The sequence below is a fragment of the Narcine bancroftii genome, chromosome 13 (genome assembly GCF_036971445.1).
Source record: "Narcine bancroftii isolate sNarBan1 chromosome 13, sNarBan1.hap1, whole genome shotgun sequence".
NCBI classification, from domain to species: Eukaryota; Metazoa; Chordata; class Chondrichthyes; order Torpediniformes; family Narcinidae; genus Narcine; species Narcine bancroftii.
Window position 1 is genome coordinate 13,875,875 of NC_091481.1, and position 25,855 is coordinate 13,901,729.

The window sequence follows — 25,855 nt, forward strand, 5'->3', positions numbered from 1 at the left end:
CAAAAATCCAGACCACCCAAGAATCCAGATTTCTCGAAAACTCAGCTAAAATCTCAGCTTTTGTGTATACAAGCACCACAGATGCCCAGCGGCAACAAGCAACCATGTGGAAGCTGCGGAAATGCAAGAAAAAAAATATTAATTTGATTTTTTTTGTACTTTGCATTTTATATGAAAAAATCTTTTGTTAATAAACTATCAAAATTTACCTGTTTATTCTCCTTAAATTTGAATTTTAAAAGTATTACCCAACAATACAAAAAATCCAAAAATATGGACCGACCCAATCCCCAAGTAGTCCAGATTTTACGACTTTTACTGTATCTCTCTTCCACTTAAATTCAAGTGCACATTGGACAACTTTCTTCAATCATTCTTCATAAAACAACCTCTTCATCCAAGGAAGCAAAAGCAAATCAACACTGCATGATATAAAGGCAAGTGTAATCTTTCTCACATATCAAGATCAAATTGTTCAACGTTGCCTAGGCAGCTTCTAGCAACATTCCAAGGTCAATTTTTATCAGAAATTTATCTAGTCACAATTACAGTACCTACAAGAATACTCTTGCACCAAATAACTCAACTCCAGACTTACCACCATCTGCAAATCACTTGGAGATTGCAATGATGTGTGCAGCTCCAATAACAATCAGGGACCTTAACATCAATGGGGAAAATCCCACCCCCAGTATTCAGCACCCCTTTTCCTACTGGAAACAGTCACTGCTTCCATCACTGGCATGCTGGGCTTGCACTGCAACCACAGACCAAGGCTTCTTTGTCTGCCAAACTCTCAAAGGTGCACTGGACGGAAATACCACCACTTGTATGTTCCCTCTAAATCAAGCATGATCTTAATTTCAAAATATATTAGTAGTGTAGTGGTTAGCACAACGCTATTACAGCACCAGCGACATGGGTGCAAATCCAATGCTGTCTGCAAGGAGTTCGTACATTCTCCATGTATCTGCATGGGTTTTTCCTGGAAGCTTCGGTTTCATTCCACCCTTCTAATCGTACAGGGGCTGTAGGTTCATTGGGGTATTTGGGCGGCACAAGCTCAAGGGCCTGATACTGGGCTATATGACTAAATTTTTAAAAAAACCTCCATCAGTGCTTGTTTTAAAAGCAGAAAGTCATTGTGGAGATAATTTTACAAAAGCTAACACATAACCTTAGTTTTGCTAGAAACGCCTGCATCTTGTAAATTATAAACAGATCAATAGACTTGATCCTCACCTGAATACATCCTCACCTGAATACACTCCCTATCCCCTGCAAAACACTCAATCTCTCCACTCTCACTTAAGCACACCCCCTTTTTTATGTCACAAACATTTCATCACCCAATTCCCAAACATCCTCACTGCTATACAACAATTACCTCTTTGCCCCAAATCTAATATCCCCACCCCGTCTCCACATATACTAAAATCATCTTAAATCCATGCCCCATCTGTTACTGAAACAGTTTGTTATTTATCCTGTCAAAACCATTCATGATTTTGCACTGTCAAAACTACTGTTTAATTTCTCTGCTTCAAAGAGATCAACTCAAGCTTCACCTGCCTGTTCACACTAGCCTTCATGCCTGATTTAGTTACTGTCATATTCAGCCCTGTTACAGGCATAATGATGTAATTTCTCTGTCTCAGCAGATTATTAAAGCTGAAAAACTATTGTTTCAATTAAACTTCGCCATTCACATGGAATCTTCAGCATTTACATTACAAAGTTTACAAAGTAGCAAATCATGTTAATTTGAAATACGGGCAGTCAATGTGGAAAGACATTAGTACATTGTTCATAATGGATCTGCCACAATGCACATATTGAAACATGCAATTTAACAGCACAGCTTACTGGAAGATCGAGAAGTGCTGTTGACAAAAACATTGAGAAATTTCTTAGAAAACTGTGTATCAGCTTCAGGCGATGAATCTTCCGATGAATTCTCAGCATCCTGCCTCTGCATGCAGTCTCCAAACTCATTGTCCATCTCCAACTCACAGTGTTCGCACAGTGTTGAGACCTCGCTGTCATCGCTCAAAATAGATGTGCAGCGCTTCAAACTAACAAGGTCCAAAGTAGTGTTCTCATCTACTACCAGTGTATACTTAATAGAGTCATAGGCCAGTGACTGGTCTAGATGTGTGCTGGTTGTCCTGTGTAATGGAGACAGTTCCTTTAGGCTGAAAGGTCCATTTGACGGATCACTATATGACATGGGTATTTTGGGGGTTGCATTATAGAGAGAAAATGGACTTGAGCATTTACTGATGGAGTTAGTTTCATTGTTTAATGATTCTGATTTGATCTCTAAGGCTGGAGGTCTTGAAGATTTACTGAGTTCAGTCAATTTGTCTTCTAGAATTAATGCACCTTGCTCTTCTTTGGAATATGGAGATTTGGCATTCTGATCTGGCTTTGCCCCTTGGAGGGAATCAATGGACTCTTCATATTTGAAGCTTAGAGTGGAGCCTGGAACAGTGGCCTGTGTGGCTCCTGTGTGGTCACATGCAGCTGTGCAAAGGTTCCTTAAATCAAATTCGAGGCCTGCTAGTGTTTGACAGGAATCTACTCTTGTTGGAGTAAGCATCACACTGCAACCATCCCCTGTTGAGATTCTGTCAGGAGGTGGGCTACTCAAAGCCATGTAAACTGCTGCTGGTTTATTAGCAGGAATTTGCTCTGACTCCAGTTCCTCGACTCCAGTCTCTTTCACTTTTGGACACAGAGAGTCACCAAGCTTATTGTTACTGTTCATTTTGATTAGATTTATATCTGTGGCCTCAGAGGCTTCTGTGTCCAAGTTGACCTGATGGCCTGAAGAGGGCAATACTTCAATGTTATTGACTGGTTCGATCTCGATGTCAGAGCACGAGGAAGTAGTCTCACTGAATGAGTTTGTCCGCAGCCAGTACTCGTCTTTGACAGTGTGTGAGCCTTGTGAGATCATTGTGTTGACCATGTTACTGAGAAGCCAAGGAGAGTCAGAACTTTCACTTAGATCAGGATCTGAGTCTTGATCAGAACATGAAGAATCAGAATCATTCAGTTCATCATCACTGTTCTCTTCACTATTCTCAAGTATTTGTGATTTAGGGGTTGGAACACGAGATAGTCCTTGATTTGGAACAATATCTAGATATGTTGGCCTAGCACTCTCTTCATTCTGACTGTCTGGTGTGAACTTTGAAGCTTGTGCTGAAGTAAACTCATCTTTAACTTCATCAGGGTTTTGGAAAGATCCATCAATGATGCAAGTAACTGCGTCAGTTATTTGTTCAGACTCTATGAGTTCTGTGGGAAGATCTGTATGGTTTTGATCCAAAGCACTGAGGAATTCCCCCGTATACCTGCTATCAAGGTTCCATTCGATAACTGGTTCCAAAGAATTGATGCTGGGACTGTTTGCCATCTTCAATGAGTATAATCGGTTTTTTACACTCGTACTGATTTCACCCTCCCAATCAATCTCAGGATCAGAGTTCGGTGAGCTTGCTTCCTCAATCGAGTTTGTTAAGTGTGATGACCTACCACTGCTACTCTCACTGGTAAGATCTAACTCGGTCTCAGAGATAGAAGAAATCATGTTGCACGCAGCACTGTTCTCATATGCATGCCTTTCTTCCAGTTCCTCTAGTTCCGAGTCAGAACCGGAGGAACCACCATCATCCATTTGGTATGACTGGATGAATTTTTTGCTGCTTTTTGTGGTGAGATCTGCCACAATGCCCGGGTCAGAGGAAGGAGAATTGGTGTCACTATTGGAGCTGGATGGCTGTCCATGGTGGTCAGGAGCCACCTGTGTTGTGGGGTCAGGGTCCAATTCCGAGGTCATGTTGGGAGCAGATTTCAAATCGGTTCCCTCGAGAAGGAGCGTCACAGAAGCAGCTTGCTCCATGTGTGGTTTACTTGCAAGCTCAACTCCAAATTCTTGTTCCAACTCTGCATCAGACACAGGAGTGCAGGTGCCATTGCTGAGGTTGGAGGATGAAAGGCATTTACTAGTGGCAGCAAAGTGGTGATCAGTTTCAACCTCGATATTAATCCCCAATTCAGAGGCTAGAGTGTATGTTTCATTGCATCTATAACCAGGGAAATAGTGTTCCTTGGAGCTGCTGTTAGACAGGTCCTGATCCAGCTCTGTGTCTGAGCTTGTAAATGTGATATTGTCTGTTGCATTAGTTGGATGTACATTGCCATCATGAGCTGGTTCCAACTCTGCGAAGGGGCTTGGTGACTTCCTATGAAAACCAAAAGACCCTGTCGGAGAGAGACAGTGTTTAGCAAGTTCTTTCTTTGCATGCAATGATGGATATGGCAATGATGACGATACAACATTATTATTATGATCCTCTATGAGTTGGTCAGCCTTGCTGTTACCGTATTCCAGAGTATCCCGTCGGTTTCCCTCAAAATCGTACAGTAGTGGTTTCAGAGGTGACTGGATTGAGGCAGTCTCCGAGTGTTTTAGTTGTGATCCATTGCTATGTGGCTCAGAGTTAAGGGAAGTCGTGCACCATTCACCAGGGTGGACACTGTCTTGAATGCATTGGTGTGGAGGAGTTAAATGACCTGCAAGGACAAATGAGATTCTGTTAAACAAAAGAATGGATATATCATTCAAGTCTCTGTAGATCCCAATACCTTTTATTTCCAGGTAATTTCCGTAATGCAGTGATTATTTTTGGAAAGAAATGCAGCTGTTTAATGGATTCAGAGCAAAATGTTCCAAACAACGAGATAAATGAACAGATTATCTGCATTAGTGACATTTGTTGATAAATAAATATCGATCAAGGCACCAGATTTATGAAAAGTGATAACCTTTACCTTCAGTATTGCAGAGAAATAACCACTTTTTTTTGTGAATGAAAGTGGAGTTGAGCTTGAAAATACAACCTCCTGATTCAGTGCCTTTAGTGCAAACATAGTAAAAGAAAATTAAGAGACAAAGATACATTTGAATGCAGAGTTGGGGGGGGTGGGGTGGTGGGGGGTATGTTTCTGAAAAACTAGACCAAGGAGATTCAGAAGATTCAGGTGAGTAAGAACTGGTTCTCCCAGAGAGCAGTGAATCTGTATTTAAGACCTGAATAGATTTTTAAATAATAGGGGAATGTAAGGGTTATGGAGAATGGGCAGATGCATGTAAATGGAGCACAGTCCAGGCCCAGATCAGCCATAATTTAATGGCAGAGTAGACTCGACAGGTTTGATGGCATACTCTTGATCCTATTTCTTGTGTTCTTTTGCAAGTTTAAACTATTCAATTCAAAGCATTAAATCTATGGAAACTGGGGGAATAGGGACTTGGCACCAAGATGATATTCTTACAATATTTCATATTAAAAGGATATTTAAATACAAAATGATGAATGATGAATTAATGAAGTTCATTAATTCGTAGGCACAATGTTACCCAAGTCATTACTGAAAACTTTTCTCCCAACAGTAGTTGCCGGCTGTTGAATTTCTTTTAAAAGGGAAATCTGGCTGAGGGAAGAGGTATGCAGCTAAATAAGTGGGAAGACAGCAATCACCCTCACTCACCACACCAGCCACCGTGGAACCCCAACCCACACATCTCCCACATGGAGTAGCTGCACCACTCACCCCAGTCCAGCAAATACTACCCACCCCCCCCCCCCCCCCCCCCACAGGCAGTCTCACAGTAGCAGGAGTGCCAGCGGAGTGAAAGTGCTTGTGCAGATAACCAACCTGCAGCCACATAGAGGGCAGCTTTCTATGAGTGAAGCAACTCTATTCATGTAGACTTAATACTGTGCTAGCTCAGGGGGGTGTGCCACGTGATGACGTGGGGTTAGACTGTGAATCCCTTCTCTCTCCGAAAAAGTTTCAAAAAAGTTAATAAAGGTTGAAGAAGTTAAAAATAAAAGAAAAAGTTGTTGGAAGATCCAATAAACAACACAAAATGTCACCAAAGAAAGAAAAAAAACAACTGTAACTCCTCAAGAAATTGAACAAGAAAAAGAAACAGTTAAGGAAGTGAGGCCTTGTGGTGCACTGTTAGCCAGAATCAGACACACACAAGGTAAAGACTGTACAACAGGCTTTAATCCACAAAGACTTCCACAGAGCCAGGCTGGCTGTAGCTGCAGTAACTCTGAGTGAGCTTTGGGAGGCCGGCGCAGCCTTCTATCCCAGAGGGTGATTGACACCCGACCGGGTGGGGCTTGATCCCTTCAGGCTGACTGATTGACAGCTGGCCAGGTGTTGTCCTGTCCCCTTACACTCCTGCAGGTACAGAGGTTGCCCCCTGCAGTAGGCTGGCGGTACACTCCTGCAGGTACAGGTGTTGCCCCCTGCAGTAGGCCAGTGGTGTACCACCACAGGCCTACCTTGAAGAAGGATCCTGGAGCTATCTGGAAGGTAGGCCTCCATGGAGAAAAGCCTGGAGCTGGGGAGATTGTACATTGCTGTACAAGGTCTCCCCCGACAATGGCTGCCTGCCACAGGAGAAGAACTGACACTGAACATGCACAGAGCACAGAAAAAAATGGAGGCCATTTTTAAAAAAGCCCAAGAAGCTTCCAGCTCCAGTGATCAGGATGAAGACCAAGAAGAACAGGAATTACATCTACAACAAGGAGGTAATACTAAAAAGATAGAAAAAAATGAAAGAGACGTATATTTACAGCTGAAATGAAGAAATATATGGAAAATTTTCAACAATCTTTGGGGCAATTGACAGCAGAAGTTTAATAAGTGTAATGAGAGTATCGTTGAAAATAAGAATTTTGCAAAGAAGGTGGAAAGAATGATGCAGCAAGTAGATAAGAAATTTGAAGTTGTGTAAGAATAAATTGAAGGAAATTAATTTGAAATTCAAAATGTTAAAGAACAGATGAAAAAAATTCAAGCGGAAGCAGCTGCAACAGAAGATCAACTAACTAAAAAAATTGACATTTTAGAAAATTTTAGTAGAAGAAATAATATAGAAATTATTGGACTTGAAGGCGATGAAGGTCAAGAAGCAAAAGTTTTTGCAACGTTGGATTCCGCAATCCTTGGCTGTAACTGAATTTCAAGGAGATATTGAGATTGAAAGAGCTCATAGAGCGTTATGGCTGAAGCCACAACCAGATCAAAGGCAACGTCCAATTTTGGTTAAATTGCTTCACTTTGAAGAGAGAGAAAAGATCTTGGAACTGACGGTGAAGCAAGTGAGGGAAAGACAATCACCATTAATTTACCCTGATGTAAGTTTTGGTTTGTTGAAAAAAAGAAAAAGAATTCAATGCTGTTGAAAATGTGTTATGGAAGAAAGACTATGCCTTTGTCCTAAGGTATCCAGCAGTATTGAAAGTTTTTGTTCCAGATGGGAAAAATAGAACCCAATGAGGCAAAGGTGTTTGCAGACTCATTGTCTGAGAAAGAGGCAAGCAGTGAGTGATGTCTGAAATGAGAGACGATACTGAATGATTATAGCTGATAATATAGAGAGGGAAAAAGGAAATAGTAAAAAAAATTTTTTTGAGAGAGATTATTAGGGAGGAAAGTTTTAACCTGGAGGATCTATAAATAAGTAAAAAATTGTAAATGGTAAAGATCATCTAAATCTAATGCAACAAGGGACAGAACAGTAATTCGAGAGAGTTGGTTGGGAGTGAAGGACTAACTTCTACGGAATAATGAGTGCTGCTATGGTTTTGACTGCAACTCGTATAGATAAGGGTTTTAAAGATGTATTTTCAATAATGTACATCTTGGTGGGGGGGATGGTTCTATCTTTTTCTGGTTTTCTTTTATAAATATATCAAGAACATTAAGAAATATAATATTAATGTTGTAAAAATGAGAGAGATGGGAGTGGAAAGATGGATGGTTAGTAGATTTAGTACAGAGATCTAATGGCTGGAAAACTGAATTGTATTATTATATTAATGAGATGCAGAATCAAATAAAGTGGAAAAAATTATGTGTATATGAAAAAGGCAAAAATAGATATTGCCTTTTTACAAGAAACATATTTGACAGAAAAAGAACATGAAAAATTAAAAGGATTTGGTAGGAACCGTAATAGCTCAAGGTACAGCAATATTGATAGATAAAACTTTTCTAGTGTGAAAATACTGGACACAATTGTAGATACAGCAGGAAGATATCTTATAGTAAATTGACAGATTTATTAGAAACAGTGGACTTTAATGAGTGTATAATGTAGATGATGGTAAATTTGTACAAATTTGCTGACAATACCACAGTAGTGGGTTGTATAAAGGAAGGGAATGAGCCAGCATACAGGATGGGGATTGAAAACTTGGCTGAATGGTGCACCAACACCAACCAACTGAATGTCACCAAAACTCATTGTTGACTTCAGGAAAGCAAGAGATATACATACAATCCAGTGATCATTGGGGGATCAGAGGTGAAGAGGGTGAACAAATTTATGTTATTGGGAATCACCATCTTGGAGGATCTTTCCTGGACTCAACAAACTATTGGCGTCGAGAAGAAAACACATCAGCCTCTACTTCCTCAGGAGTTTGCGGAGGTTTGGTATGACACCAGAAACCTTGGAAAATTTGTACAGAGGTGTGGTGGAAAGTGTGCATAAAGGTCTGGTATGGGAACACCAATACCCTTGAGTGTAAAGCCCTCCAAAATGTAGTGGACACAGCCCAGGACATCACAGACAAACCCTCCCTACTATTGAGTACATCTACAGGGAACACTGCCGTTGGAGGGCAGCAGCAATCATCAGATTCACACCACCCAGTACATGCTCTGTTCTCACTGCTGCCATCATAAAATAGGTTTAGGTGCCACAAGACTCACTCCATCAGGTTCAGGAACAGCTGCTATCCCTCCACCATTAAACTCCTCAACGACATAATCAATCAGAGACTCATTTAAGGACTCTTAATTGTGCACTTTATTGCTTTTCTTTCATTCTCTCTGTATTGCAGTTTGTTTACATTCACTATCTATTTACAGGTCTTCATTGTTTACATGTTTATGCTGTGTACAGTTTATTTTTTGTACTACTAATTAGTGGTAATTCTGCCACACCTACAGGAAAAAGGAATCTAAGGGTTGTATGTGATGTCATGTATGTATTCTGCCAACAAATCTGAATCTGAAACACAAAACAGGGTGCTGCGTGAGCTGAAACACTGGTCTCGTTATATCAAGTGCATGCAACTACTTCTACTCCAAACCATGGAACAGTAGTCAACTGTAATCAGTGCATATCACTAGAAAATTATCTTCATGGTCAGTGACTTTAATTATTAAATGACAGATGGATGTAGCACTAGTGCACGTGCCACGAAAGAGAGAGATTTCCCCAAGATTCTCTTCTGCATCAGATAGGTGGCAGTGTGGGGGTCATGCTGTTGGAAATTAAATGGAGCAAGTCAGTGAGATGGGGCCTGGAGATCCCAGGTTACTGCAGCCAGGACATACTCAGAAAAAAACTGCTCTTCTCCATTTTATAGAGCAATACACTGTGGAAAACTGCTTGCAAGTCCCACTCCATCTGTTGCTCCATTCTGAAAAACACTCATTTTGTGCAGAAATCGATCATTTGCAGCCTGCCAGCTATCCAGCCCCAACTCCCAAGCCTTCATTTTTGCCTTCAGACCAAAAAGGAGCTAAACTGAGTCCAGAAATGTATGAAAATGTTAAAACTTCCCTTGAGTTTCTGAAGTACTTGCCTGATTGGTGAAGTGGGTCACTACTGAATAGCAGAGAACAAGTGTAATAAGCAAAAAGTTGCAAGCAGAATTGGCTAAAAAATATTGCAGGTGAACCTCAGCCAATAAGGAAATGCAATGAGTAGATCCCTCTATTTTGACCAAAATTAATAATCGCCCTGGATGGGAAAAGAGCTTAGAAATAGATTGGTACTCACCGCTAGAGGAATGGAGTAAGGTATCTTGCCAGCTAGCTTTCCTTGAAGAGAAACTGGCATTGTTATTGAGAGAATCCTGAAATAAAAAGGAACAATTCTGACATTTGCTGAATACCATATCTCACTACCTGAAATGATGTACCGGTCGGTGACAGTCTGCTACTTGCCACAAGTAATCCACTCAGTTTTTTTCCTTTTCACCCTCATTTGTCACTCGCAGTAGGCTATTTCATAATTGTGCCATTTTGAATGATTTGGGGTGCAGAGGAAAGAAGGAGGTAAATGAGTGGTGAGGGTTAGAGGTGTTCACTGAACAATAATCAAAAATATTTGATTGTTTGGTCACTTGCCAAAGTTTGCCTGGAGGTGATTTAAATTTAATTTCAGCGCCTCAAATCAATTCAGTTAACTTCAGAGGGTGATCTCAAAGCCCTCTTTGCTTATATAACTCAATACCAATTTTGACATTCAGTGTACCCCTCAAGTATTAGGTTTAAAAATCTCTTTGACAAAGGGCAGTTCCAAATATCAAAGCAGTGCCAGGTTGCAGGAATGATCTTCAACTATTACTAACATCATTTTCTTGGAAGCTCTTCGGTGTCCCACCAACCTGCGAGTGGGAGAGGGGTGTGGCAATGCTCAAGGTTGTAGGTCGAGTCTGCTGAGCGTTTGTAGCAGAAGGCGAGGGCAGCAACTCTCTTTCTTCCATGTCATCAGTGTCATCGATCATTTCAAATTCTTGTAGATCATCCTGGAAGGAGCAGACCTCGGTCACAGCCTGTGGTGCACCCTTCACATCCAGCATCAAACAGTCCTAGAGAGAGAGGGGGCACAGAGAATGCTTCAGACAACACAAGGCAAACCAACAGAGAGGCATTTTGAAACAAGTACACAGAAACCAGTGCAAGGTCAGTGGAATCAGTGCTTTGGAGTCTTGGAAGCTAGCAGAAGACACATCTGAGAGAAAGAGCTGTGAGGAAAATAAGCCAGAATGTTCTCTTCGAACAAAGCAGGTTGAGGGGCAATCAATCACATGTAAACGTTGTGAGTGGAGTTGAGAGGGAGAAAATAAAGGATAGGTTTCCCTGAGCAGAGTGGTCAATAGTGAGGAAAAAGATTTAAGGTGATATTGAAGGACAGGAGAAGAGTTAAGCACATTTTTTTCCCCCAGAGTGGCAGAGGTCTGGAATCAATTGCCTGAAGGAGCAGCAGATGAAGAAACTCACATGACATTTAATGTACTTGGATAAGCAGCCTGCGTCACCAAACCTACAAAGCTTTAAACAGAGACAGAACGCCTCTTTTCATTTGACATGAAAGTGATACAGACAATAATAAAGCCTTCTTTGGTGCTTTAAATTTATTTGATTATAATTAGAACATAGGAGTAATAAGCTGGGAGAAATCAATATTTTGAGTCAAGAAAAAACACAGGCAGGTGATTTGGAAAAAGATTGCAAGACAGTCCAAATATTGTAAAGGCACTATTTGAGTCAATGAAGGTTAGAGAAGGTGGAATAATTGCAAGTTAGTCCAGGAAGGGATGACGCAGAGTGGAGAGTGGAACAGGGAAGAGAAGCATTGGAGAGGTTAGGGCCAGAAGTGATGCACCATTTTGGGCAGTTGGCCAAATGTTGGAGAGCTGCAATCACGCAATCGCAAGCCACGCCAATTAAACCTAACATTGTGAGCACAGGCTCATTCAATTCCTGTCTCAGCCAACACATTTCCGCAAGCTGCACGTTAGACGTTAACATGTGGCTCACAAACTGCGGTTTGACCACCCCAGTTTACAATCTCATATTGAAAAGTGAGCTTTTTAGTGCTGGTTAGTAGAAAACAATAAGCTGAAGCTGGGAAGCAGGTTGATGATTAGGGCCCAGAGATGTTCTGTGCAGCTACAAAGGTGTTGAAACATTTTGACCACAGAAGAAGACCATTCAAAAAACAATCGATCTAGGGAGTGATGAGAAATTGCAGGACAAATCAAAGGCACCAAAATTGTTTTCAGAATAGGAGTAATTTTAATGATCACACCAGGACTGCCAAAGTAAAATGCCTCAATCATCAAAGACCCCCACCACCCAGCACATACTCTGTTCCTGCTGCTGCCATCAGGAAAGAGGTACAGGTGCCACAAGACTCACACCACCAGGAACAGCTGCTACCCCTCCACCATCAGACTCCTCATTGACAAACTCAATCAGAGACTCATTTAAGGACTCTTACTTGTGCACTTTATTTTGTCCTCTCTGTATTGCACTGTTTGTTTACATCCGCTATCTGTCTATATTTCTTTTATTTGTTTACGCTGTGTACATTTTATTTTTTGCACTACCAGTTCTGCTGTATCTGCAGGAAAAAGGAATCTCAGAATTGTATATGATGTTATGTACATGACAAAAAATCTGAAATCTGAAAATCCTATTGGCTCTCTTGCTAAAGCTGCAATAAATTTTCCTTTTGTGGTTCACTTCCTGCTTTACTCAGTCATCATGCTGCTTCAGGCATCTTTAATTTTATTTATCCTCTTGAATATCTTCATGGTCTGAGCTTCCACAGCACTCTTGTGTAGATTGTTCCACAGATTCATTACTCTCTTGGTGAAAGAGTGTTCTGAAACTGACACTAAGATCCATCATTATACTGCCCACAAAGTCCAATGGCAGGTTTCAGTCCTGCTGTGATTTATTAGTATTAATTTGGTAAATCCCAAAAACTTGTAATTTCCTCCAGTTCGACCTCATTCAGGGTCATTTGGAAGCCTAACCTGAAGATCGGGAATCAAAAGGGAAGACACATTGTATTTTTATTATTTTGCTTTAGTTTGAAGCTTCTAATCATTTCAAAATGTTGACTTTATTTCAATTATTTTTATTAGTTTGCAGTTTTTATTTATTTAAATTTCATTTTTTTTAAAAGTCTCTGAACAGAAATTTTAAAATTCTATTAAAATACATGACAAAACTGACAAAAGATGGAAGTTTGGTGAAATGAGTGGGTATAGATCTACAAATTGATTATAGTGTGGGGAAAATGTATTTGGTTGCTAAAGTAAGAAGCATTTTATATAAACGGTGAGAGTTTGCAGAACCCAAGATGCAGGTGGATCTGGGTGTCAGAGTGCATGAATGGCAACAAATTAGTATGTAGTTACAACAAATCATGAGGAAATCTTAACAATATTATCACTCATTATGAAAGAAGTGATAAAAATGTAGAAAATGTATGCTTTAATTAATATTGGTGACTGTTGAAATCATCTCTAGAAGAGAGAGTACAATCAAGCTCATTCTATTGAAGGAAGGATGTTAATGTGCTGGAATTAGTTCAGTGCAAGTCAGGTAGATGGAAGTGTGGCGCTCAAGTTATAAGATCATGGCTAAGCTGGCTATTTGGTAGCATAGTGGGCTTGAGGAACATCCTGCTCCTTCCAACTTGTATACGTGTGTGCCTTCGCCTTCCATCAGTCTCTAAGGGGTGTTCCAGGACAGGACTCTGCACTGCATTGGTCAAAGCCAAGTCACCATTCAGACATTGATTTGAGAATGAAGACAGCCAGCAAGATGTCTTCGCATCCATCACAAGTAGGTGGGGAAACCAAAGGCAGTGGTTCAGGTCTGGCAAGATCCAGGCAATCATTTGATTTCTGGCTACTTACCTCACTGTTCAAAACTCTCTGGAGAATTCTGGAAGGTTGATGGGGCGGTGGGGGGTGGGGGGGGCAGGGCAATGGGAGAACAGGGAAGCTCTTACTCAGCCTGACTCTACAGAAAGGTTTAAAAATATAATAATATTAGATGTTAGCCAAGGAACAATTCAGAGCTTCTTGGATCAGGATCAGTCTAATTTTGTAGCATGTTCTCATTAACATATACAAGGGACCAGATGTCTGCTTCAGATAGCTGCTCTGAATATCTAAGTCTATGTTCTGAACAGGGCATCCAATGCATGTCTGTGCAATCTGTGTCCAATAGCTACCAAATTGAATAGATTGCATTCTATTTTGTCAGAGAAAGGGATACAACATACCAATTTCCAGCCCACCTCTCCCCATTAGCTCAACGGATATCACAAGATTTTCACTTGCATACTTCCTTATTAAGAACAAATACCCATGCACCATCTCCAGATCGAATTGTGCATGAACAAGGGACCACACCCTCACTTCCCTTCCACATGCTTGTGATGGTGAAGCATCAGTTCATTAAATCACCCAGGTTCATCAGATCTATAGGGTTATTATGGTCAAAGCAGATCCGTGGATGACAGATTCAAAGATACCAGACCCTTTAAATAAGGACAAAATGTCTGGAACGTTTTTTTTAAACGATAACACGAGGAAATCAATAAGCTGAATCAGCACTGTGAAGGAAACTCAATCTTCTCTGCCTGGAGCTGCAACTCCTGAGAGACTGCTCTTGTTTCACTAATGAACCCTGCAGCCCATGAATAATTCAGCCAAATCTGCTTATTGCCTAGGTAATAGAATCGCTGAGAGTGGGGGGAGGGGGGGTGAAATGGCGGAGAGTGAGAGCAACTGACTGACTGCTGACAGCTTCATCACACCGGACATTTTCCTGTCAGCAGTGATGATTCTAATTTGTCTGCAGTTTGATTTCAATTTGTTTTTGCCATGTGTAAAAGAGGTGAGAGAGACTGCTGGTCAGCCCAGAGAGGGGGGACTGCAAAGAGTCTACTCAAGTGGCTGATTCACATTTCTTTCAAACTCCCTGCCGGCCCAGTGCTTGGCCCCTTAATCCTTCTCAGACATGTGGCTCAGTAAGGTGTTGAGATCTAGCTACCCTCAAAGTAAAGCTGTAGAAAATATACTAACTCCACATTTGTCATGAAAACTAGCAATAATTTATAGAGCAAAAAGAAATATCCTCCACATGCACTGTTGTCCATTTCACTGTGGCTAGCAATGCTTTTGCACTGCATTGATTTCAGGAAGTACAGATGAAGGCTGGTGTTTGACTTTAAAATAAAGTGGTGATTGATATCAGCAATGCAGAATGTAGCGGTTCCCAAATTCCCATCACAAACTGCTTGCTTTTGCAAAAAGAAAATGATGCATTCCTGAGATGCATCAGCTCAAAGCCAAGCCAGCTGGCTGGGATTGGGGCTTGGATCACTAACACAATGGGCTTATGCTTACTGCTGACTGGGGGGTTCATGTTTGGTGCAAAGCCAACAATTGAGAAATGGAACAGGGAGCAGTTTGGAATGGATCTGGAATTTGGGCATATGTTGGTTGACCTGTGTCAAGGAGCAGCAATATTGAGATTGAGAATGGAACAGGAATTTGGGCACCAGACTACTATGAGGTTACTGTCAGCTGGGAATCAACATAAGGAATCTGCCTTCTAGGAATGAGACCCAGGCTACTAATGGCACTGATGTCACTCTCCACTAAGCCACTGATATAGCAATGTTTTGTTAAAGCTGTCATTATCCTGAGGAGTTCAAATAATATTTCAAATAAATGTTGTCTTAAAATCAGGAATAGAACCATAGATCACTACAGCACAGAAGCAGGTCCTTTCAACCCTTCTAGTCTGAGCTGAACCATTTCTTTCGCCTAGTCTCACTGACCACCACCCAGTCCATGTCCCTCATACCTCTCTCATCCTTGTACCTGTCCACATTCTTCTTAACTGTGAAAATAGAGTCCGCATTCACCACTTCAGCTTGCAGCTTGTTCCATACTCCCACAACTCTCTGCGTAAAGTTCTCCCTCAATTTTTCCCCTTTCACCCCTTACCCATCCTTAGTGGGAAAAAAGCCTTCCTACATTTACTGTCTAGCCCCTTCAGAATTTTAAATACCTCTCAAATCTACCCTCATTCTTCTATGATCCAGTGAATAAAGACTTAACCTGTTTAACCTTTCCCAAGAATTCAATTCCTGAAGTCCAGGCAACATCCTAGTAAATCTTCTCTGCACTCTTTCTATCTTATTTATATCTTTCCTGTAATTAGGTGACCAAAACTGCACACAATACGCGGAAGTACTTCCTCCAGCATCCAGAAAATAAAATAGAATTAGCTTTTAGAAACTAGTAGGGCAGCGTGGTTAATGTAACAATGCTATGACAGCAGCAGGCAACCTGGGCTCAAACCCAGCGCTGTCTGTAACGAGCTTGCACGTTCTCCCTATGTCTGCGCAAGTTTCCTCTGGGTGCTCTGGTTTCCTTCCAAAGCCATACGGGGTTAGGAGGTTAATTGATCACGTAGGTGTATTTGGCCAGCGCGGGTTTGTGGGCTGGAAGGGTTTGTTACTGTGCTGTATCTCTAAATTAAAAAATAAACATAAAAAATTATTCCGAATACTCCTTACATTGAAGAGGAGCCACATTTCAAACCCTTCAACCGATGACATTTATTCTTCCCCCCCCCCCCCCCCACCCCAACCCCGCCGCCTCTCCTTCCTCACAAACCCACAACACATTGCATCATCCTTTTCACCTACTGCCTTATTCTCTGCCCTCTCATTCAGGTTCCCACCACCCTTCCATCAGCTCTGGCAAGCCTGCCTGCCAGGATATTGGCCCCTCTCCAGTTCGGATGCAGCCCATCCTTTTTGTATAGGTCAGACCTTGTCCAAAAGAGAGGGAAAGGAGATCCCAGTGATCTTCTCAGCAATTTTAAACATCCTCCGTACTGACCACCAATCTGATGCTTTGCATCGACCAAACCACATTTTGATGCAGCTCGCTGGGACACTCTTTATTGGGCTCCTATGGAATATTGATAGGATGGTGGCCAGTTGCCTTGCCCTCCTCAACCTCCTTGGGTTCTTGACTAATGAGGAGGTGTTGTGGGTGTGTGATATGTCATCTTTTAAGTGGACGCAAATCAACTTTGTACTCCCCATTCTCACTACTCATTGACTTTGTAGTTATATAGCCAGATCTTTGGTATGGCTCCAATCAGAAGAGTTTTAACCGGTCCCCTCCCATGTGTGCAATTTGAAAGTAGAATAACGTTTAAATCATAAAGAACGGGACTGGTGAATGCCCCTTACCTTCTCATACAGATCAGAGTCATAATTCAGCCCAATTCCACAATCATCGGTAATCTCTGACAAATCCTCATCATCAAACTCCTCCAAGCTGATGTCATGTGCAGGCCTAGCAAGAAGAAGCAACACAACATTACCACAATGGCTTGAAATTATAAACCAAACACAAATGGACTCAGTGGACTGGGCTGCATGCGTGGATATTGCAGAGCAGCACAACACAACTCGGTCCTCTTGTACACATCTCACACAACCATGGCTGTTGCTGCACGTACCCTAGCACTTCTGCAGTGGAGAAGGTTTCTCACAGCTGATGGGAATCACAAACGATGGGAGGAGGGTGTTAGCTCTCAAGTCAGAGGCCTGATGAAATCAAGTCTTTATTATACTTGCATTCAACTCAACCTCTCACATCCAATTCCCTTATACCAGTGGTTCTCAACCCTCTTTCCCCCCCCCCCCCCTCCCCGCCCCACTCATTCTTTAGCTGGGCTGTGGTTAGTAAGGGACTACTTAAGGTGGTATTTGAGTGGAGAACCACTGCCTTATATCAATGGCTCTTCGGTCTGATCGTGTCCAGATGGTTCAAATAGGCCCACCTCAGCGACACATTCCTGTCCTGTCACCAGGACTGCACCGAGTTTAATATTTCAGGTGCACAAAATATACCACCCGACCCAAGTCTCCTCGAGTTATTTATTCCCTCATTTGAAATTGAATGCTTAGTTCAGCAATGGCACCAGACTCAACATAAAGAGTTGCTGCCTTCTGAGCAAGAGTATACTAGATACTGGTCAGTTATGTGGAGAACAGATTGCACTTTATACCACAATCACAGTTGGACTCCATTTCTTATATTGTTTGTAAAGGAAGTGGCCGCAAATTCTTCACGTCATTCAGAAATAATTAACTACAGTTCACAGTCTTCAGTACATACTGCCAACCCATTTATACCTACCAAAAAAAAAACCCAAACCTCCCAACCTCATGACCCTTTATTTTCTTTCATCTATGGACCTGCTGAAGTCTCTTAAGTGACTTCAGCTTCCACCACCACCCCTGGAAATGCATTCCAGGCTCCCATAACGGTGTGTGTAAAAACCGTCTCTCCTCAACTTTTCTCCCTTCACTTTGAACAAATGTCCTCTGGTGTTTGTTCCTCCCATCCTGGGATAAAGGTGCTATCAGAGCTCAGCAGGTAATTGAGTTACCCAGCATAATGTGTACATGGGTTAGGAGGCAAAGGGAGGGGAGGAATGGAGGGGGAAGCTTGAATGCCATAGCAATGCACCATTTCTGACCCAGGTGAGGACTTGAATAGGGCTAGGACTGCAGGATGCATGTTGAAGTAAGAAATCAACCTGGTCATCCAAAGCTCCTTCCCCAATTCCAATGGTGCAGAGAGCTGAACCCACATTCTCAGCAATTGCCTCGAGGTTCTACAGTGTCAAGAAAGATCATGAACTGAGAATCGGAACATGTCATAGCTTCAACAAGTTCAGAATTGTTTAACAGATTATGAAGAACCTTTTCCCTCTGTCTCCTTTTCTGCAAATGTGTTAGCACACAGGATCAATTATGAGAGCTTCAAGGATCATTGTCCCAAAATGCTATGTTTCTTTCTTCTGCAGATGCTGCCTAAACTGGTAAAATTTTCTGTTTTTATTTCAGATTACCAACATTCACAATTGTATTAATTATGCGTGAATTTATACAATCAATGTCTTCAGTTAATTATTCAAGATTATTTCATTGTCATGAACTAAAACAAATTTCCCCTACTGTGCTGTAAGGCAGACAGTCACTATTGTATTGCCCGGTGCACTTTACAGTAAGAAAAAGAGAAACAAAAGAGAGTCCTTTCAGAGTCAATGAATGCCCATGGATTTGCCACCAGCACTCCCGCTCCCTCTCCAGCTGCAACCCGAACTTCAGATACAAGCCTCTGACTTGATCAGGAGACCTTCAGTGCCAGAGGGCCTTTGGGATCCCTTCCTGCCCTCAGCACCCTCTTGAATCCAATACCTCATGAACCAGTATCCAGCAGCCCGCAGTCTGTGTGGATCCTTTGACCACAAGTGACCCGCAGCCTACGATAGCCAGTTCTGGGAATTGAGGGAACTACATCAACTTAGCTATAAACAGATGGTGGAGAAGGGGAGTGGATGGCAAAAAGAGAATGGAAGTTGGTGATTGCAGATTGCTGGTGATTATAGATTGGCAGCAACAAAAGAATTGCACGGTTAAAAAGAGACATACAATTCATGATAAATTTTCAAAGAATAGGACAAGAAAGATTCTATATACAAAATTCAGAGAAACAGGAATATCGGAATCCATTTACCAAGGTCAGTAAGGATGAGATCTCAAATGGCTAAGGCCATACAAAGGTAAATTAAATTATTAGCTTTGAACCTGGACAAATAGAAAAGGTGGCAGGCAAGTTTTTAAGACAGGCAAAAGAGCATAGAAAATATAAGTTGAAAATATATTCATCAAAAGCGATGGAACAATGAATTAACAATATTTCTACGTGCTGGCAGGTCTACGATTGCAAATCAAGAGGCAATGATGAACTTGAACAAAGCCTCATTTTGACTAGAGTTTATCTTAACAGAATATAATGTTTAGCTGTACATAACCTTAGTCAGAATAAATGTGGAGTATTGCATTGGATTGACATCACACTTAAAGGTTATATTAGCCTAAGCCACAATATGATTACTGGAATAATGCTGGGAACAGGTGCATGAATCTGCCTTGCACTGACTCATAATTAGACAAGGTGGGATAGTAAATGATATAGGATATGAACAGGATATTAGATTCAATATTAAAGGGATTGAGCACAATTAAATTGGATGAAATGTTAAAAGATCAGTGTGAAAAGCAGAATTGTATTACATTGAATGGTATACTAAAGGATCAGAGAAGTAAACAGATGAGAGGGATTACACTGGGTAAAATTCAACCAGAGAGGTCAGGAATCATGGGTTTAAAATAGAGAGGAAAGAAATCAGCATGGGTTCATATCAGTTTTTGTGCACAAATACCTTGCAATCATTTTCTTTCACTAAGTTTATACACCCTTACTTTCTGTGTTTAAGGATCTGCTCAACTGTGAGTCCATCCAGCTTCCAATATTTATTTGAGACTCACTAACCTAGGCACACACACAAATCATAGCTGTGTTCCCCAAAGTGCAAGATGACAGCCAATGGCCTGGGAATCAGAGGATCCAGAACGACTCAGAGCCTTTGGAAATGAAAATGGCTGAGCAAGAAAAGTAATTACACAAATCAAACGTGCTCCTCTCTGGATTGGAGCACATAACCTCCTGTAAACACATTACATCATTCAGCTTCTCCACAATTATGTGCAATTTGGAAGGTCCAGGGGGAGACCTTATTACTTCAGGTTCTTCAGGAGTCTGAGCAGAACTTCCATTTGATACTCTGACTTGAAATGCTCCTCTGGTTTAAAGCTTCAAGAGTTACAAGGATATTTAGTGACATTCCATGCAGGGACTCGTCCAAGAATTAGTCCACGAAAGAAGAGAGGGGTCAAAACCAGCTTCAGTCATTGGACACATTTGTAAAGTGGCATAATTGGATATTGGACCCCAGGCAACAGGCATCACATCCAATGGGTGGAAAAAGGAGGTGAACTTGATGCATGACTGTGCAGTGAGACACAGTTCTAACCACATCATCAAGTTCGCTGATGACACAAACGTGGTAAAGGTCATCAGCAAGAAAGGTGAGATGACTTACAGAGAATAGGCGCAATCACTAACGGACTGGTGCGGAGACCACAACCTACACCTGAACATCAACAAAATAAAAGAGATGGTGGTTGTTTTCAGGAGAGCCTGGGAGGAATCACTCTTCACTGACCATCGATGGCTCCACCATCGAGGTAGTCCAGAGCACCAAATTCCTTGGTGTGCACCTGGCCCCCCAAAACCAGATCCATTGTCAAGCAGGCCCAACAATGCCTTTACCTCCTGTGGAGGTTGTGGAAAGTTCAACTTTCACCCTCACCACATTCTACAGGGGATGCACTAAGAGCATCCCATATAACTGCATCACTGCAGCGGATTGTAAGGACTGCTGAGGGATCATTGGGATCTCTCTCCATGCCACGATAGACATTTATAACAGCTGTTGTCTGCAGAAAGCTATAAGCATTGCGAAGGACTCCACATACCCCTCCGACAATCTATTCTCCCTCCTGATATTCGGGAAGAGGTACCGAAGAGTTCGGGCCCTCATGACCTGATCGCAAAACAGCTTTCTCCCCAAGCCATGAGGTTTCTGAACTCCAGGGGTGCACAGGGCTGGCATACAATATGATATTTATGTAATTTTATTTATAAAAAGTCTCCAATGTAATTTATCCATGTAAGTAACCAGCTCAGTGGTCTGGAGCTACGCTATCTCATTTTTCACTGTACACTGCAATATTTATGGTATGAATGACAAATAAACATGACTTGAAATAGATCCCAGACAGGAGGTTGGACAGCAAGTTTGAAATATGTGGAAATATGTGGAACTGGCATGCATTGAAAACTGGCCATTCAGAAAGCAATGGAAATAAACAAGGAAATGGTGAAATTCAAGGGACTGAAGTGTCCTGGACTGGGGCTTAAATACCAGCTATTCATACATGGAGTGTGATCCACAATCTTGGTCTCCTTATCTTAAAGGTAATACACATCATAGACAGAGGGGAATTCACTAGGCTCATTCAATTTTAATTAATTATTATTTTTAAAAAAATTTAGACATAGAGCAGTAACAGGTCATTTCAGCCCACAAATCCATGTCACCCAATTTACACCCAATTCACCATTCTAATCATGAGCTGATCCATCCTTCCACTCAGCCCCACTCCCCAGCTTTCTCCCCATAGCCCTTAATGCTCTGACTAATCAAATATCTGTCAATCTCTACCTTAAATACACCCAAAAACCTCGCTTCCATAGCCATCTGTGGCAAAAAGTTACACAGAATCATGATCCTCTGACTAAAGACATTTTTATGCATCTCTTTAAATTCCATGGGAAACATCCTTGTCACATCTACTCCATCCAAGCCTTTCAACACTTGAAATGCCTCTATGAGGATCCCCTCATTCTTCTGTACTCCAATGAGTACAGTCCAAGAGCTGACAACCATTCGTCATATGCTAACTCTTTCATTCCCGGTATCATTCCAGAAAATCTTCTCTGAATGCTCTCCGACGCCAGCATGTCCTTTCTTATATAAGGCACCCAAAACTGTAGACAGTACTCCAAGTGAGGTCTTTATTAGTTAAATTGTTAACAAAGAAATATTTGCCAACTAGTAGAATCTGATATGACAATCTAGATTGGACCGGGACTTCAGAATTCCACTGCCTTTGAAAATGATTTGAATTAATTAATTGAATTGTGTACTTAATATTTAGATGGCACTAAATTAAAAATGACAGCAAGCTCTGAGGATGTGAATAAGAAGTTTCAAGGGGACATGCACAAATGGCCATACAATGGGAAAACTAGAACAAATAAATTCAATGATAAAGGGTCTGTTGTCATATACATTGTACAACATACACATGCATCAAAATTCTTACTTGCTGCAGCTGAACAAATCCTTTGCAAATAAAGGTGTACAGCATTCCCGACTTCATTGATCAGAGCTATGGTCATACAAATTCATAGGGTAGTAAAGAAGATGCATGGTCTGCTTGGCTTCAATAGCCAGGGCATTGTGTTCAAAAGTTGGGGAGTCATGTTGCAACTGCACAAAACTTTGGTTAGGTCATATGTGCTTGGTTCTGGTCACTGCATTTTAGGATGTAAAGTCTGAAGGTATATTGCCTGGATTGGAGAGAATTTGGTGTAGGGAAAGGCTGGAACATTTGGATTGCTTTTGCTGGAGTGTTGGAAAATGAGGAAGCATCTGATACAAGTACAGTATCTAAAAGCATGATGCGTACCTAGATCTTTTTCCAGAATGTAAATGTCAAATACAAGAGTGCAGAGGTTTAAGGCTAGAGGAGGCAAGCTTAAAGATCACCAGGCAAATTTTTATTTTCGGAAGGTGGTGGGTTTGTGGAACATATTGCCAGGAGAGGTGGTAGAAGCAGATACAATAGCACCATTTAGACAGATACATTAACAGGCAGGAAATAGGATGTGAAGTGAAACACAAAGGTGCTGACCCTGTGATTGAAGAAGGGCTCAGGCCCGAAACATCAGTAATGTTTCCTATGGACGCTGCAAGTCCAGCTGAGTTCCTCCAGCATTTCTGTGTGTTTTTAGGAAATAGGATATAGACTAGGACCAGGCAGATGGTATTAATTTAGATTGACATAGACAGCACAGGCATTGTTGTCCTCATGGTCTGTTCCTGCTTTATGTCCATGCTTGCACACAAGTGTGCTTAAATGGGGGTAGGTACAGATAAGTGATTGAAAGATCAGTTAGTGTCAGGTAATACACCTCCTAGTGGCCAGCCACTTCGAATCCATAACCCATTCACACAATGACATGCCTATCCAAGGCCTCATGTCCTGCCAGATTGAGACCACATGTAAATGGGAGGAACAACATCTTATATTCCATCTTAGTATTCTCCAACCAGACACAACTGCTCCAATTTCTGATAATCCCCCCTCCCCTTTTCATTTTTCTCCCCACCTTGCTTTCCTTCATCTCTCTGAATCCCTTCCTTCCTCTGTCATCACCCATTCTTTCACTAACTCTCCATTCCTTCCCTTCACTTTTCAGAGAACATCTTTCTCAGTTTCTGCCTCCTTACCCTATCCCCTCTCAGCTCCTTTATTTCCAACCCCCCCCCCCCCCCCCCCCCCACTCCTCCACCCCAAGCCTGTGCTCCTCTCCAATTTCTTATTCGGATGTCTGGTCAAATTTTGGGATTCCTGATGAAGGACTGAGGCATGAAAGGCCGATTGCCTATTGCTTTCCACAGATGCTGTGTGATGTGCCGAGTTCCTCTAGTGTTTGTGTATTGTTCTAGTCCTCCAGCATCTGCTGACCTTGTATAAAAATAGCCCAGTATAATTATACTTGACTAAACCACCCTTCTTCAAAAATCTCCTGTGACATGTAACTGGGTGGAATTACTCCTGCCCGGTTTCATTACTGGAAAACCCCTGAGTGGGCTCTTCTCTTCTTTGTCCAGATGTCAAGGCTCAGCCCCCTCCTACTGCTCATCGACATGCTGTCCTTGGTGACAACAGTGCTCAGCTCTACCTCACCACATCTCAAACAATCTCACTACTGCTTCAATTTGGCATCAATTTCCATCATTACTTTAGCAGACATTTCCTTCAGTTACAAGTGAACCCACTTCTTTGAACGAATCACAACGTTTTTCCCCTAGCCACCAACTTCATTCCACTTCCCTGAAGCAAGACTATCCAAATCCCAAGCGTCTTACCCCAATCCATTTCCATCATAAAGATCACTTTCAGACATATGCTACCTTTAGATTCAACAAAAACTAAGGGATGCAGCCTCAAGATTCAGGGGAGTAGATTTAACTCAGAGACAAGGAAGAACTGCTTCTTCCAGAGAGTAATGAATCTGGAATTTGCTGCCCAATGAAGTAGCAGAGGCTGCCTTTTTAGACATATTTAAGACACAGAGAGATAGACTTGAGTCAAGTCCGGAAGCAGATCAACCAGCATATTAATGAATAGAGGAGCAGGCTTGACAGGCTATTTCTAATGTTTGACTTTTTCCAATTTGTTTTTTTGGCAGGCAGCCTGTCATAGACCAATGTAAACTCATGCTCATTTTCTAATCCACTATCACCCTTCTGTGTCACGACCATCACGGATTAAAAAAATCTTACCCATGTTTTCAAATCCTTCCCTGATTTAGCTCCTTAACTTGCTCTGTAATCTTCGCCATTCCTAAAATGCTCTAGGATTTCTGCATTCTTCTGTCTGGTCTCATGGCCTTCCCCAGATTTCATCATTCTGTCATTAGAGGGGGTGCTTCCAGTTGCCTATTTCCCAGTTGCAGAATGGTATTCCTCAACTTCATTACATTTTTAAGATGAGACAAAAACTAGAGGACATGGGTTAAGGGTGAAAGGGGAAAAGTTTAAAGGGAACATGAGGGACAACCGCTTCATGCAGAGAGGAGAGGAAGCGTGGTACGAGTTGCCAGTTTAATTGGTAAATGGAGGATTAATTTTGACATTTCAGAAAAATTTGAACAGGCACACAGATGGGAGGGATATGGACCGAGTGTGGGGCAGTGTAACAAGATTGAATAATAGTTTGGGACAGAATAGAAGGGTCTGTTTCTGTTTTGCAGTGTTCTATGGTTCTTCAACGTTTCTCACCTTTTCATATGATGTAGATTACAAAACAACAACAAAAACTGGTCGCTCATCTTGAGAGGGTTGTAGTGGTATTTACAGTCAACAACAAAAACTGGTCACTCATCTTGAGAGGGTTGTAGTGGTATTTACAGTCAACAACAAAAACTGGTCACTCATCTTGAGAGGGTTGTAGTGGTATTTACAGTCAACATCAAAAACTGGTCACTCATCTTGAGAGGGTTGTAGTGGTATTTACAGTCAACAACAAAAACTGGTCACTCATCTTGAGAGGGTTGTAGTGGTATTTACAGTCAACAACAAAAACTGGTCACTCATCTTGAGAGGGTTGTAGTGGTATTTACAGTCAACATCAAAAAACTGGTCACTCATCTTGAGAGGGTTGTAATGGTATTTACAGTCAACAAGAAAAACTGGTCACTCATCTTAAGAGGGTTGTAGTGGTATTTACAGTCAACAAGAAAAACTGGTCACTCATCTTGAGAGGGTTGTAGTGGTATTTACTGTTAACAACAAAAACTGGTCACTCATCTTGAGAGGGTTGTAGTGGTATTTACAGTCCACATTAGCT

At 41.6% G+C, this 25,855-nt stretch overlaps 1 protein-coding gene across 1 annotated transcript in view; it reads right to left on the reverse strand.

Moving 5' to 3' along the window:
- Positions 1-25,855, reverse strand: part of mapk8ip2 (mitogen-activated protein kinase 8 interacting protein 2) — a 47,229-nt gene that overhangs the window by 20,069 nt on the left and 1,305 nt on the right. The window contains exons 2-5 of the mRNA XM_069907704.1: positions 16,922-17,027; positions 10,503-10,706; positions 9,893-9,968; positions 1,867-4,584 (exon numbers count right to left, since the gene is read on the reverse strand). Coding sequence (XP_069763805.1) covers positions 1,867-4,584; positions 9,893-9,968; positions 10,503-10,706; positions 16,922-17,027 — 3,104 coding nt within the window. The remainder of the gene's footprint in view (positions 1-1,866; positions 4,585-9,892; positions 9,969-10,502; positions 10,707-16,921; positions 17,028-25,855) is intronic.